General features: G+C 33.3%; 1 protein-coding gene across 2 annotated transcripts in view; it reads right to left on the bottom strand.

The window, feature by feature from the left end:
- PSME4 (proteasome activator subunit 4) overlaps nt 1-16,047 on the bottom strand; it is a 101,128-nt gene that overhangs the window by 50,192 nt on the left and 34,889 nt on the right. For both annotated transcript variants that reach the window (XR_005022342.1, XM_036872623.1), the window contains exons 4-10: nt 10,587-10,631; nt 8,438-8,587; nt 7,022-7,085; nt 6,345-6,419; nt 5,031-5,153; nt 2,798-2,890; nt 1,765-2,030 (exon numbers count right to left, since the gene is read on the bottom strand). Coding sequence is in view for 1 of the 2 variants with exons in the window: in XM_036872623.1 (XP_036728518.1) it covers nt 1,765-2,030; nt 2,798-2,890; nt 5,031-5,153; nt 6,345-6,419; nt 7,022-7,085; nt 8,438-8,587; nt 10,587-10,631 (816 nt within the window). In the remaining variant the exon portion in view is untranslated. The remainder of the gene's footprint in view (nt 1-1,764; nt 2,031-2,797; nt 2,891-5,030; nt 5,154-6,344; nt 6,420-7,021; nt 7,086-8,437; nt 8,588-10,586; nt 10,632-16,047) is intronic.

Here is a 16,047-nt window from a genome sequence, read left to right as displayed (position 1 = left end):
CTCAAAAAATGTCATTGTATTGACAATTTTGTTAATTAAATATTTATCTTGGCCAAGCATACATCACAGAATATGCTGGTATTAAATTTGTCCAAAATTTGAGAACTAAAGAAAAATGTGATGGATAATTGTATTTGTATTTATAAGCTTTGTTCCTTCTACTAAAAACTTATCTCACCAGTCATAATTCATCAGCTGGAAAACATTAAAATAAGGCAAAACAAAGGGAAAGTAAAGAAACACCAAAACACATCAGAGTTCAAAATTTTAACTATGCAAACAACAGAAGTCCCCCTTTAGAGGCAAGTCTCTCTTCTCCAAAGAGCATCAAGGGACCTGCCACTGACTGATAGCTTCTGCTACCACGTGGAGGTCAAGTAGCAAAGAACACTGAAGGCTGGAGACAGAGTAGAAACTGCCTAACTTCCCCATTCCATTTCCTAATTAAGTTGTACATGCTGGAAGTTTCAAGGCCCCAAGATGTATACATAAAAAAACAGGGGAAGTTGGGAAAGTGAAGTACAACTTAAATAGTTATGGCAGGGCTTCCCTGGTGGCGCAGTGGTTGAGAATCTGCCTGCTAATGCGGGGAACACGGGTTCGAGCCCTGGTCTGGGAAGATCCCACAGGCCACGGACCAACTAAGCCCATGAGCCACAACTACTGAGCCTGCGTGTCTGGAGCCTGTGCTCCGCAACACGAGAGGCCACAATAGTGAGAGGCCCGCGCACCGCGATGAAGAGTGACCCCCACTTGCCGCAACTAGAGAAAGCCCTCGCACAGAAACGAAGACCCAACACAACCAAAAATAAATAAATAAATTAATTAATTAATTAAAAAAAAATAATTATGGCAAAGAGACAGGGCAAGATAGTACAAGCAACTCAAATTACAAATAATGGAGTCCCATTTTGGTGAAGATCTTTAACAGGATACCCTTTGCCAAGTAAATGTCACCAATCTTCCTGTCTCAACAGTTAGTCAGAAAATAAGCTGTCATCTGCATTCTGCCAGTAAGGACCTTGGACAAATCTGAGTTTTAAGAAACTCAAACTGTTAGATCCTTCTGGGCTCCAAAATCTAACATTCTTCTTCTACTTTTGACAAAGCCATTTAGAGAGGAATCATAAAGCTGAAGTTCAGGGAGCAAAGGAATGAATAACAGAAAGCTTAAGCAATCTGCTCCTGAACACTCAAGACAACTCAGAGTGGCTCTCTCCTACAAAGCACACCAGGCCTATATTGTGACAGTGATGAGGCAAGTGGAGAACTACTTTTGTTACTATTTCAACATGCAAAACAACGAATGCAGTAAAATCAACACTGTGGAAATAATACACACAAGGTTATACAATATATGAAAATAATAAAGGTAACCAAATTTTCTTCTCTATCATTGAGCCTGAGAAATAGAAATGCAAAATCACATTCACTGCCATGTTCTCAATATTTAGTGACACTCACATTTTGTGAAAAAACAGCCAAAGCTTTATTTATGAGCAAAAACTTGAGTAGCTAAAATGTGCAAATAATTCAAAATATTTTATTTTATCCATTTCATATCAATTTTCTTTTCTCTCCAATAAACCTTTATCAAGTTACCAATCATTAGGTTATAATGTCTTGTCTCCTCTAGGGACAGGAATAAGCACAAAGATAGCAAAACAGAAGCCACAGAAAAGAAAAGAAAGCCAAGCACAAGAGTATAGAGAATAACAGTAGCCACAGCTGAGGCTTCAACGAAACAAGTAAAGCTATACTTACCTTTCAAGTACAGGGGGTATTACTAACTCCGGTCTCATGAGTGCAAGATTCTGCAGAGCCTGGGCTGCTTCTAAACTACCAGTTTTGCTAAACATAGCCAAGAGGACAGGCTGAATAATGCATTGTACAAAGTCTGTAACATCTTGATCAGTAAGCTTATGGCTATCAGGCACAGGAGTTAACCAAGAAGGCTTCTTATATCTTTCACGATGTAATCTTCTAACAACACTGTTTGGCAACCGCTGAAGTAGTTTCATTAACTTGTTCTGGGGACACAGAAGCAGAAAGTCCTAGGTAGATTCTAGTTCCCCTATAGATATGCATAGCTCCTCTCTACCCTCCCAAGTAAAGATTTTTAAAATAACAGCTTGTATAATCTTTCTTTTTTTGACTACAACCTTTTTATTTTTTTATTTTTAAAATTTTATTGAAGTATAGTTGACTTACAATGTTGTGTTAATTTCTGCTGTACAGCAAAGTGACTCACTTATACATATATATATTCTTTTTCACATTCTTTTCCATTGTGGTTTTCACCGGACATTGCAGTTCCCTGTCCTATACAGTAGGACCTTGCTGTTTAACAGCTTGTATAATCTTATTACAAAGACCTGTATGGCCTAACTAGATAGAATAAAATACTCTTACCAATTAATCACTGATAATAATTAATAAAGATGTGTTTCAAATTTCAGTTTTAATTTCTAGCACCACATGAATCTTCCATTACGTGAAAAGCCATTTTAACCAGGCAACTTAAAAACAAACAAACAAAAACACTAACATGATAAAACTGAAAAGATGATTCCATGGTTTTGTGGCATTTTGTTACCAGTTACCACACTAGTATTATCTTTATTTCTATATGTTCTATGAACGCAGTAACTTAATGTAAACTTGATCACTGACATATAGCCAAATCTTAGACAAAGGACAGAAAATGTATCATAGGTTAAACAATAGGCAATAGTTACATGTGACCATATCTTAAAAAATTCCAAACCCTAAGAGTAAAAAAATGAACATTGCTCACCAGCCAGCGGCCATTATTTGAAGGATGGTAAAAAGATGTGATGCTGTTAAACAAACCAGCCAAATGTTTTTGCACTAGCTTACTTGGTCCACCCTGTTCAGATAAAAGAGCAAAACTATCAGTACCCACGTTATCTGTAAAATTGAAGGGGTTAACAGGCTCAGGCCTATATACAGATCTCTTAATGTGGTTCATATTCATCCTGCTGGCAAAAATCAATTCTACCTCTAAATAAAAGTCAAAAACAATTCCCGGATGAACTTCACACAATTCAATTCAAGACAGTCTACTAAAAATAAGGGCAAAAAAATAAATAAATAAATAAAATAAAAATAAGGGCAACTTACTGAAACCAAATCAGAAAATGGAAAAGGTACCTTTCAATTTAGAATAACAGTATCTTTTACTCTTTGCAGTTAAATAATTTTTCTCACTAAGATTACCATATTACAATAACCGAGTGTGGCAACATTAAGCATAAAAAGCATTCCTTAAAAGATTCAAGAAGTGAAGAAGTTCTCACAGCAGGAAATAAGGAGGTGAGAGTTACATAAATGCATTCAAATATTTTATTATTACTTCTAAATGTTTCAAGTGATTAGACCTGTTATATGTGACCATATTGTGATTCAAAAAAGAAAAAAAAATTTTTCCCTTAATCTGTTACCAAAACAGCCAACCAAACAACAATAGAACCTGGGCTGCAGGACAGGGTGGGGTGGGGCGGGGGCGCAGGCGGCAGCAATGAGGAAAAGGCTGGCAATCGTCTTATCAAGTTGAACCACCCTGGGAATAAAGGACTACAACTTGGCCTTGAAACCTCCTATCTGTCTCAAGATGATCTTCTTTCAAGAAACAGCACAGATTTATAATGCATGCAAATGTCAAATCACTGTGTTGTATACCCGAAACTAACATAGCATTATATGTCAATTATATTTCAAGTAAAAAAAGAATCAGCACAGACCTAAGGCAGAATATCGAGTTACATAAGGAACATGTCTTTCTGCTGAAATAAAATCCACATTCACGTTTCCCAATTTAGTACAGGGCAACTACTGAGACCATAATTCCACAGCAAAATACCAACAAAATTTCCAAAATTCTAACATAATAATTAGCACTGTTGATTTTAAAATTATATTAAATATTCATATTTAACACAAAATGAAACTGCCAATGAGAACAATTGTGTGAGAAACAGCAACATTAAAATAAGGCTGATACCAATCACTATCTAATTCTGTGTCTCCTAAAAAACAAGTTCCAACTCATTGCTTATGTAAAATACTAAATATCCGTATGTTTTTGCTGTTGTTTAATATCAGAAAGAAAATGGGATTTTCCCTCTGTTTAATAAAATAACAAAAAAAAAAAAAAAAAAAGAAAGAGGAGCTTGAAATTTTCTTTTCTTTTAATCTTACAATGAAATTTAAGAGCTAAACTTCTCACAACCATTCTGTCTTTTTGACAGAAACAGCCGACCGAGCAGTATAACCTGGGAGAAAATAGCAAACACAGAACAATATCAAATATCAAATGCAGAATAATTCAAAAAGGAGATAACTGTAGAGGCAATATGAATGACAATTCAGAAAATTACAGTATAAAGTTGTTTTAATACTCTTATTTGGAAGATGACAGTCACTAAAATAATCCTTCATACTTCTCCCTTCACTAAGATTACTTGGTCAATAAGCTTTGTGTTCAATATGATGTTTTATGTGAACACTAACAATAAATGCACTAATATTGAGCATATGCAGAACCCTGAGTTCAAATCTCACCTTTATCATTATCAATTTGACTTGGGAAAGTTCTTTTACGCATGACTCTGGTTCTTGGTCTGTAAAACTACTACAGACATTCTGAATCTCTTAAAACTCTGCTTCCCCACCCCCTCAAATTAAACTATAATTGACCTATAGCACTGTTAGTTCCAGTGTATTACATAGTGATTCCATATTTCTATATATCACAAAATGATCACAATAATCAAAACTCTGAACTTCTGACCCTTACTTTTAAGGTCCATTACTTAAGGAGATTTATAAATGGTACATTATGACTACATTCTGAGTCTGAGAAACATAAGCTTACTCCATCAGAAATATCCAAGAATCAAGTGACCAACTAAGCCACTAATCTAGAATTATGTGATTATGTAGAATTTTTGTGTGGTTACCACAAAATTTACATAAACCATATAAACCAAAGATAATGTATTACAAACCATCATGGCGGTGATCCATATTACAGCATGTCCTATATCATAAGCATTTGTTAAAAATCTTGGGACTAACACTTGACTGCTTCCCACTGGGAGGTTCAGGCTTCTCAGAATTCTTGTAAATATCTTTAAAAAGAAAAAAAAAAGAATTAATAATAAATACTTACAGATATCAAATAACTCATTAAATAACCTAAGTGTTACATATTAGTGTTACTATATTGAATATATATTCTCATTTGATTGGTTTTTAAGCAAAATGACATACTGTTTAGTAATTTGCTTTATTCCTTAGGAATTTCATATAAATATCTGTACACTTTCTTTAATGACACTCTGAGGTCACAGGCGTGTGACTATGAAGCACCCATATCCATGTATTCCAAAATTGGCAAATGAGACTTAAACATAAAAAGGCAAAATGTAGATAACTGTAGTTCAATGTGAAATATTTTGACTACTTTCTGCCTCCCTAAACGCACATAAAATTATTTTTCCTATGCTCTCATTCCAAGCCAAGGATGCACAAAACACAAATATCTTCTAGCCGATTACTCTCCCTCTCAAAATTTTACCATTGACTTTACCCCCTAAGAATCTGCATTTTAATCTGTCATTTAATAACTGTATTTTAATATAATTAGATTTATTTTTTAAATCTGTCGTTAAATATGTCAGATATGGCGGGGCTAAAGATTGGGGAAATTTACTTTTCCTTCTTCGTTTCTATTGGCCAGCAACAGAGAAAGACAGCACAAGCAAAGGCAATCAGAGCATATGCCTGCTGCTCCCCAGCTCTGCTCTACTGTCAGTGTGCACATCAGAACAACCCGGATGCCCCACAACAGCCTTCTTGAAGCTCCACAGATGATTCTACCGCAGGTGAAACAACACCGAATATGCAATACTGCACCTAGAGACGTTTTCTAGTTTTACTTACTCTAGGAAAGTATACAATGTGATTTTAAAAGTGGGGAACACTCTAGAAGAACAATCAAATACAGTACACAAAATTCGTTGGAAGGGATGAATGTATGACACCCTGAATAATAGTGTTAGTACTTTCTAAATTACTTCCTCTGAAACTTATAGTTCATGTCCTGCATAGGTAAGACAAAATAATCAAACATTTATGATAGCTTGATATGATCCAATTACTTTTTGAAAATAAACGGTCTATCCTTTAAATTACTTATGTTTTTACTAACAGTCAAAAAATATTTTATGTGGTGCTAGAAATAAGAATACAAAACACACTTCTTAAAGACATAAAGATGATGTCAGTGCTATTGTATATGTTCAAATGTTCTTAATTACCTTTGGTACATAAGGATCCCAATCTATGTACCCTATATTATCTGTAGCCAATCGAGCAAAGAGATTTACTAGTTGCTGAAAGTAAACCAAAAAAAAGACAGTTAATACATTTGTTGTTTTTAAGGGTCACAGTCACACCCCTTATCCATTTATTCTTTTCAGAACAATCACTATGGGCACAACTGAATTTAATATTTGATTCATGACTCAGTTTTTTCAAATCTCCAAATTTAAGTTCTGATTCTCGTCACCCATTTAAAAATCAGTTGCAGTTGAAATGCTTATTAAAAAAGGGAAATGACAAAGCATCATCCACAGTGCAAAGAGAAAAATAAGTTTTAATCAAACACACATGTAGAAAACATCCACCAGCTGTCCAGCGCCATGCGAGTAAGGGTACAAAAGGAAATAAACAACAGGGTTTTACTCTTCATGCATTTCACAGTACAAGTATATACTTTCAGATACTGATAAAACCAAAATAAAGAATATTTTGAAAATAAAGAATATAACCAAAATGAATATTCTACTTCTCTTAGAATACAGCAAATAAAATTCTAAAAAACTGACTACAACACTGCTAATAGCCAATTCTAAAGAACTGAAGTCACTTATCAAATGATCCAATATATTTACTTCCAAACTAAAAAGTATATAAGAAAAAATGGGATACTCACCCCCTCCCACTGTGGGAGATTTTGCACTGAAACCCAAAGGCCAATTAATTCATCAAACCAAAGTCTGAAGAAGAAAAATGTTGTTATGAATAGCAAGTGATTTATAGCAAGTGGTTCAAAGCCAGGTATCCTTTGTATTTTTTTAATCTATTATTCTTACTGATAACTACACAACCTAGAAAAAATAATACTGAAAGTTACAAACTTAACGGAAAAAGAACTACTTTTGTCTGAATATTCCCCTTTCAATTTATTTATGCTAAAAAGAATAATCTCATCAAATTTCTACTTCATTGTTAAATAATTGTCTACCCCTATCTAACACTGTTTACAAGTTTCTCCTTCCTCTCCCTACCTTTTTGCTTTAATGCTTTCCCGTTACTACCTGTTCCTGCAACTCTCCCTTACTCTCTTTTAACAGGCCAACTAGTAATTACACCATTAACTAGCACTACAGTAAATGCTCCATAAAAGAAATGAGCCACAAAGTGTTAGGAGCAATTAAATTATAGTGGTGGAAACTCTCAACTTAAAGAAACATTGGATTGGCCAAAAAGTAACATCTTACAGAAAAACCCGAATGAACTTTTTGGCCAACCCAATAGAAGAGAATACAGGGGCAAGAAAACATCTGAATATTATTAACCAATCTTTACAAATGTCAAAGAAATTACAAGTTTTTAATTAAAATTAAAATTTCATAAACACACAGCTAGATACAAAATTTCTGATTTGACTGAAATAAAAGATTTGACATCTCACTATAGAAAACATGCTGGGGGAGTGGGAGGGCTAAGCATGAACCCATAATATACTGATAATTACTATGATCCTTCCAGTCTTCTCTTCATACCTTTTACTTTTTTCATAAAAGTACAATCTAAATATTTTCATTCTTGGGTTTATGATATACCTGTAGTCATCCAAGAAAAAAACAGTTCTTAAAAACAGTGAAAAGACTAGAACAAGATAAAAAAAAAAAATAAAGACCAAAGAAAAACTATGCTACACATGATGAGGGTTAAAACCAAGGTTTAGAAAAACACTTTTCCCTTCCCTAAACTCTATGCAATTTAACATTTCCACCACTGCCTATTTATTGAAATTTTCAACCCCTTTTTGTACTTATTATTCTTTCTCTCCCAATATCTTAAATTAAAGCCCACATCTTACTTGGCTTGACATACAAGAATTATTCTCTCTTTATTTGCAATCCTATATTTAACTGTTTTAGCCTTCACGCACACACTTCAAGTATAAGAAACATAATGGTTGAGTTGATAAATTTTTTACTTATTATTGCTTTAATAGTTTGCACATGTATATACATACATACATATATATATGTGTGTATATATATGCATGTATTCCCTACTATATTCTAGAATTTGTCAAGATATATATATATATACTTACTTAAAACCTTTATGATGAAGTTCTGGAGAAAGGGAGGTAGGAAGAAATATTTCAAAATAAGTGATGGCCTTTTGCATCGTTACATCAAAAGGGCACATTAATGGCCGCCATTCTTCTAGCATCTCAGCTGTGGCATCTGCTGGAAAATACCTAATAAAGAAGGTTTTCATGTATCTGATTGTTGGCTAAACACTCTACATCATTATATGACTGACAAAAAAGGAGGAGAAGGTGAAGATATTCATGAGATAATATCACACACTACCAATGTGTGTGATATTACCAACAAGAAACACACATTTTTTACAACTCTAAAATAAACAGCCTATCACACTTAGATAAGATAAATTTTCTTGTCTATGGACTTGAGAAAATGTTATTGAGTTGGCCAAAGAGTTCGTTCAGGTTTTTCTGTAAGATGGCTGAACAAACTTTCTGGCCAACCCAACATAAAGTTGATAAACCTCAGATAAAATACAAAGTCATTCAAATCACCTACAAACTTAAACATGATTGTTGTATTTTTTCATCCTATGTGCTGTGTAATAGCAATAGAAAAAAAAAAGTCTTGTCATAGGGAATCCAGTCTATATAAGAAATGTATAATCAGCAAAGTGAGCAAGAGAACATCAGCCCAGGAACCTCTAGGCACCTTAGGAACAAACCATTTACCCTCATTGGACCAGAGGTTCCCAAGTTGATGTTCTCTTTCTCACTTTGCTGATTATACATTTCTTCCTATATACAAGAGAGGATTGGGCTAGATGATCGAGTCCTACAGGCTCTAACATTGTAAAATTCTATGAAATGGGCAGGAGCATCCCTGGGGTATAGAAGATTTAGAAAAATAAAATCTGAAGTGTGCAGACACACACAAAATGAAGGTAAATGGATAAGGAGGACCCATTATCCATTTGGGTATGGAATGGATACCCAAATGGGTAGGCAACTGGGGTTTAAAATAATGAAAAGCATATGAAAATTTATGATTTGGGTATGGCCCAAAAAGTTAGTAAACCCTTTCAAATATACTTGGAGGTTTGGCCTATACATCATATTATTAATCTTATTATATCTTTATACATCTGTGTTATTAGAATCACACTTCATTCCTTTATGTGAAAAATAAAATTACATTTCTAGTTATTCTTCTGTTGAGTTCATCGAGCATTTATGTACCAGATCATTGTGCAACAGGTTAGAATTAAAAAAATTTTTAAAGGCAGAATATATTCATATATTCTACCTTCAAAGATCTCATACATTGATTCCCCTTCCTAATTTTTCAGAATCAACTGTTAGCCTAGTAATCCAAAACAAAAGCTTGGGCATTCTATGAATTATCTAAGAACCTAAAAACCAGTAAGTACCTCAGTGATGATCAAGTTTCACAAAATGACACTGCTCATTGGTGGCTTATTGAATGACTCAGGTTAGATCTTAAGCCTCTTAAAAGGAGACATTTTATATCTTGAAAATACATTTGCCCAAGACTGAGTCGTATAGGAGGTCAGCAACAAGTATCTGATCTATAAAATAACTTTAACTCATATTACATATGAGTTATTATGATAAATATACGAATTTCCATTCAAAAGAATTCACTGCATTCATAGCAGAAGTATGTCTTAGAACAGCCTGATAAACAAGAATGAAAAAATAGTTCAAGTCCACACAACTGGACTTTAATTAAACTAAATTCCATCCATATTCATCTTTAAACATAAGAATATGGGATATTCAAAGTCAAATATTCTACTGAAACAGAACACAGTAGAAAAAAACTTATGCGCCATCTTATTATTAGTCATTTTAATATAAGACCTACAAGGCTCATTTTGGAAAATATTTTTGATCTGAGTAACAATACTCTAGGAAAACCTTCCAGATGAAGCCAGTTATACGTACATTATTGCATTCTTACTTTATAATGGGTGACTGACACCCGCACCACTTAAAAATTTCTAAATTTATAAATGAAATCTGAAAAGTTCAGTTGAAGAGCTGGAGATGATATGTTGTGCCCAGTGACTAACATCACAATATCAGAGACTAGTTATACCTCTAAATTCCTCTTCAAAGCATACTAAAGATAGGGGAAAAGCCCACAGAAACAATAAGAGGCTTTATAAATTGAGAAGCTACTTACGGTCGGCAGCTTTTCACGAGTGTTTTGAGAACATTTTCTACAGAACTGGGGGGAAAAAATCCATTTGATAAATTAGGTTGGTGTATTTTAAGAACACATCTTTAATAAATATCTCTAAGATACACTCATACATTTAGATATTATCTGTGTATATGGAATAACTAATCCTTCTCTTTCATACAGACAAAACTCTAACGATTAACTACCCTAAACTCTGTAATCTACTCCTCCCTTTTGCTCATTCTATGCAGTGAAAAAAAGGGAAGAAAACTAGAAAAAGGGCAAATCATCTTCGATCTTTACAAAGTGGGCAGCAATGACCATATAACTATCAATACATCAAGAAGTATGTTCAGTGGCTTCAAATATTAATTTTAAATTTTTATTAAAGTGCTTTTTCATCAAAAAACAAACAGCAAAGTCTGGTGTGCTTCTATCAGCAACTACCAGAAACCAGTTTTCTGTAACCTACTGATGAGAGTTTTATAACCCTCCAAGGCACTTTATTGCGAACAACGATTATCAAAATAATAAGCAACTGCCACCTTTCTGACCAGCTACTTAAAAAGTTAGCTGAGGAACATTAAAAGCTGTAACTTAAAAAAAAAAAAAAAAGCTGTAACTTATTTTCCAACTTGTAGGTGGTTCAAGTGAATTTAGGAAAACAACATAAATATTTGTATATGAACTTATAATAAACACTTCTACTTTAATGAAAAGGCTAGTGTGTACTGGTTTAAATACACATCACCAGAATGGATATTTAAAATTTTAACTAGACCACAGTCAAAAGAGGTCAAATGCAAATTAACAAAACAAAGGGTAATTTTGAACTGGAATTTTAAAATAAATGTGTGACTACTTACAATATGATGTATAAAAGTAAAAATAAAACAAGTCCCCAAATCTCAAGAGAAAAAATTATGGGGGAAAGGGGTAACTTTCAGGCAGTGCTTCCACCTGACACTTTCTCATTAAGTTGCTTGAAATTCTTAAGTCCAGAAGTCTATCCAATTTCTCTGAAAGCTTAAGAACTAATTTGCAAAGAAATTCCAAGGAATAACACAAACCAAACTCAACACAAGTAATCAATGTACTATATAACCAAGAGAGAAAACTATAATTTCATTACTTGAAGCAGTAAGAATCCTCTTTAATTTCAAAAGTACTCAGAAAAAAATTAACTGAAGAGGAAACTGGGTTACAACTCATGAGATAATTCTAAAATAAAAAAGATGACCATACGGCCAGAGAGTCATCGTGGAGCATTTTCTCTGATTATCAAAGAGAGATGTTACCTTCTCTCACAAAAAAAACTCATCAATTCGGAAACAGAGTTTAATTGAGGGAACATCTAAGTTTGCCTAGTTAAAAAAAAAGGAGGGGGAGGGGAGCAAACTTCTCTCCAACTACATTTACAACTCCCTGAAGACCACAACTATGATTTTTACTTCTGGGCATTTCCAAAGTGCTTATAACAAGGCTGTGTTCATTTACATATATACATATATTATAAATATATTTATATATTTATTTATTTACAAAGCTCTATAAACATTTTCTATCAGGACAACAAAGAACATCGATCTTTGGATTTTCTTTTAGTTTGGACCAAAGAACCAACTTAGAAACAAATTTTAGAATTCATAGGTAAGATCTGAAGATTCATCTAGTTCCAAACGAAATAAGACATCAACTTAAATGCAGATTTTAAAAAAGATAATTCTAAAATGGTAAAATTATGGTCCAAGGAAATAAGCAGAAGATCTATAATTCTACCAGTTACTAATGTTTGTGTTCATGTTAACTTTACATTTACTTTTAACTGTTTCTGTGGCAGCTTGTTTGAGAGTACAACACAGAAAACCTGCTATTTTCACTGGTAATTTTTCTATTCTACCAACAAACTTCCATATAATGTCAAAAATGATTCTAGAAAGCAAGTCATAAAAGGCTGCATAGCTACATGTTTTCTCCAGTTCCCTTCACTCTTCAGAAGAATAGGAGGTTAATTATAAGACTTGATAGCTGTCACTTCACTCATTAGAGGAATAGGGTGTGTGGGAATGTGATTTAATTCATCTAAATAAAGTCAGTTTCAACCCCTCCTTATATATAAGGCCTGTGCCATTGGATTTATACTCTTTATCCAGAAAAGGGTACAATCTCTCTAACCTGTGATATCTGTGTAGTGACCTTTTGTGATTCTTGTAATCTCTCAAGATGAAGGGAACAATGTTTCTGTTTAAAAATAAAATAAAAGGTTAAGGCTAGATGCTACTAGATTATATTTCACTAATTTTTAGAGGGAGTGAATAATCACTAAAAACTTTTCCAATTGTTGGAAATTTCTAACACTAAAGTGACAACAATTCAAAACACTTTTTTTTTTTTTTAATCAAAAGGGATCTACAGAGGGACTAAGTTTTGGGTGGGTTTTCTCATACCCTATTTCCTCTTAGTAAACGCATGTTAGCTTGAAAAGAAAGCCACAGTATATCATGTAATGAATGGTTCACAGCCTGGGCTTAGAGTCAGACGGATCTGAATTTGAAAACCTGTCCTGCTACTTACTAGTAGCGCAGTATTATAGCCTCATATCTATATAAGAGCTGTTACAAAAATTAAATAAGATAATGTAAAGAATGCAGTTACCTGGCCCAGAATTAAGCACAATAAATGTTAACTACAATTATTATTTCATATCTGGCCAAAATAAATTATATTTTCAATCTCCTTAAGAACGAAAATTTGTACTCATTTTGCTTTTACATTTATTCTACTGCCTCTGAGAAGCTATTAATTTACATTTAGGAAACTGCATCAAAATAGGAAAGTCCTTCCCCAGCTGCCACCCTATTTATCAGGGCAGAAAGTAAGTTCTTGTCCCAGTTCTTGAGCTCTTGTCCCAGTTTCAACAAATGACTCTGTGTGAATTTTCCTCTCTGGGAGGCAATTTCCTTATGATGATGTTCTTTATGATTCCGTATGTTAATAAAGTATGCCAAATAAATACTCGAATACTTAAGTATGCCTTAGGTTAATAAATGCCAAATATGTAGCAGAGAAGCCTGAGGAAAGCCAAAAGCCTTAGCCTCCAGTTACTGAGATAGTGGACTTATATAAACCTGGAGGTTTACGATTCCTACCTCCTTAGCCTTACCTAACTGTCAGGACAATATTCACTTCTAAACCAGAGAAATGTACAGCAAATGACAAATTCAAGATGAGAGTAGTGTGGACTGCCCATGGCCAGAAGTATGTTCAGCTTCACTTCACAATTCTTGAACTAAAATTTAACTTCAGAGTAATCATATTTACTTTTTTATAAATGAACTGGGAAACTATAACCCTGGTATATTCTACATAACTCTGTCTCAACCTCCTTGTAACTTAATATATCAGTTTTTTCCTAAATCCAAACAAATCCACCATCAGTTAGTCAAACACTATCCATCTCATATCTAATCTTACAAAATCTAATACTGCTTAGTTAAATCAGCAGTCATTTTTCACAGCCACTTCACACAAAATTAGGTTTAAGATAATTTTACCTGAGGACAGCCTAAATAAATTATAACATCTTCATCACTGATGTAGCATTAACATGGGTTTTTCATACAATTACTTCAAGAAAAAGTATGCCTCTATGGCAAGTAAATGTTAAGAAATTGTAATGATTCTGACCACTCGTGTAAAAAGAGTGTGTATAATTGCTACAAGTGATGACAAGCCTGATCAATGTGAACTGAGTATTTTTTAAATTGCTTTAAAAAGAGCAGTTTCTAGAGAAAGATCATTGTAGCACAACTTTTGAAAGAAGCACTATCAAAGTCATTAATAAAAATTAATAAAATCAACCACTTATTCTCTAATTTCCAAATAAAAATAGAATTTTTTAAAAAGCAAATAGAATGTTCCTCAAATACCATGTTAAAAAAATCACTGCAAATACCATATTAATAATCATTGTTTACTAACAAAATAACTGTAAACTATTTTAAATTTCAACAGGTTCTCAGACAAATTACTTTCATCATTTCATTATCATGTTAAATTCTACAGCTAAAGATCATTCTTGAGTTGCTGGTAGTAACTTAAGCTTAGAAATGTGGCTACACATATCAAGAAACCCCCGACAGAGGTTAAGAACATGTTATTTTCATGTGTTGATGGGGGAACAAAGGATTTAACTGTATCTTAAGGATAAGAGCACCAATTCAAATGGTCCTTTGATAGATTTAACAGAGAAAGAAGAAATCAAGAACAAGTACCAGAAAAGGGAAATATCAAATTTCTCCAGAGGCAGATTAATATGAAAAATGAAATAGTTTAATACTGTATTATCCACCTTAGAATACATATAAAAGAAAAATAGATATTTAAATATTTTTTAAAAAGTAAATGAGTTATCTAGGCCCAAGCTACTCATGATGCAAATATGTAAACCTTTAAAACACCAAACAACCCACAAAAACTAAACTGATAGTGATAAGACTAAATAAATGTATATATATACACATAGCAATTCAAACATGAATTGTCTATGTTCACTTGTAAAAACTGATCTATGCATAATTCCCCCACATTTTGTTAGTAGCAATACCTTTCTTTACCGTGCTGCCTACATTTGTAACCTGTAATATGCTTTTCCAATTAAGTGTGTGGGACACTGTTTTATGACATAAAATCATGCCCAAATGATTCAAATGCTTCTTTTACAAAGTAAACAATAAGCAGTTCTTAAGTTGCTAGTATCGAGTTCACAACTACCTGGGTTTTTTCCAATTTTAATTTTTCTTTTGAATAAAAAAAACACTACAAATTGTTTCTCCAGCAGAAAGTAAAAACAGATGAAAGTAAAAAGGGTCTTTTGCCACTGAGGCAAAAAGACAGAAAGGAGGAGAGAAGGGGGAGAGGAAGCAAAAAAGAAGAAGGAGAGGACAGAGAAGAAAATAGGGGAAAGGAGAAGAAAGTTTAATAATCCTTGCTTCAAACAATGGAAACAGCTTTTAAAATCATGTTGAAATGCATGACATTCTAAGCAGTAGTTTCAATAAAGACAAACACATAAGGCACATGAGTTTAAGACTTGAAAGACAGTTAACAAATGAAGCAAGCTTTCACTTTTGATTATAAAAGTGGTATTCTAAAAATAGTTATGAACACATGCAGTCAGCTGACAAAACTGTTTCAAAATGTGTCAGAATACATTTAAGATGAAAATACTCAAAATACTAACTCCAAAAGCATGCCATATTAAAGGGCTCCTTAAGGAATTTTCTGAAATAAAATGTTTGTAAAAAGTCACACTTCTATCCCTGGGCTATTAACACTTGCTATAATATTAAAATCAAGGCAAGTGTGATGAATAAAGTCCAAGAACCAAAGAATCTGAAAATCTTTCAAAGTTAATTGTTGTAACTATATACAGTGTGACCTGAATGGAAATATGGTAACA

Source organism: Balaenoptera musculus, chromosome 13 (assembly GCF_009873245.2).
Source record: "Balaenoptera musculus isolate JJ_BM4_2016_0621 chromosome 13, mBalMus1.pri.v3, whole genome shotgun sequence".
NCBI lineage: Eukaryota > Metazoa > Chordata > Mammalia > Artiodactyla > Balaenopteridae > Balaenoptera > Balaenoptera musculus.
The sequence above is the reverse complement of the archived record's forward strand: the minus strand, read 5'-3'. Positions and strand labels throughout refer to the sequence as shown.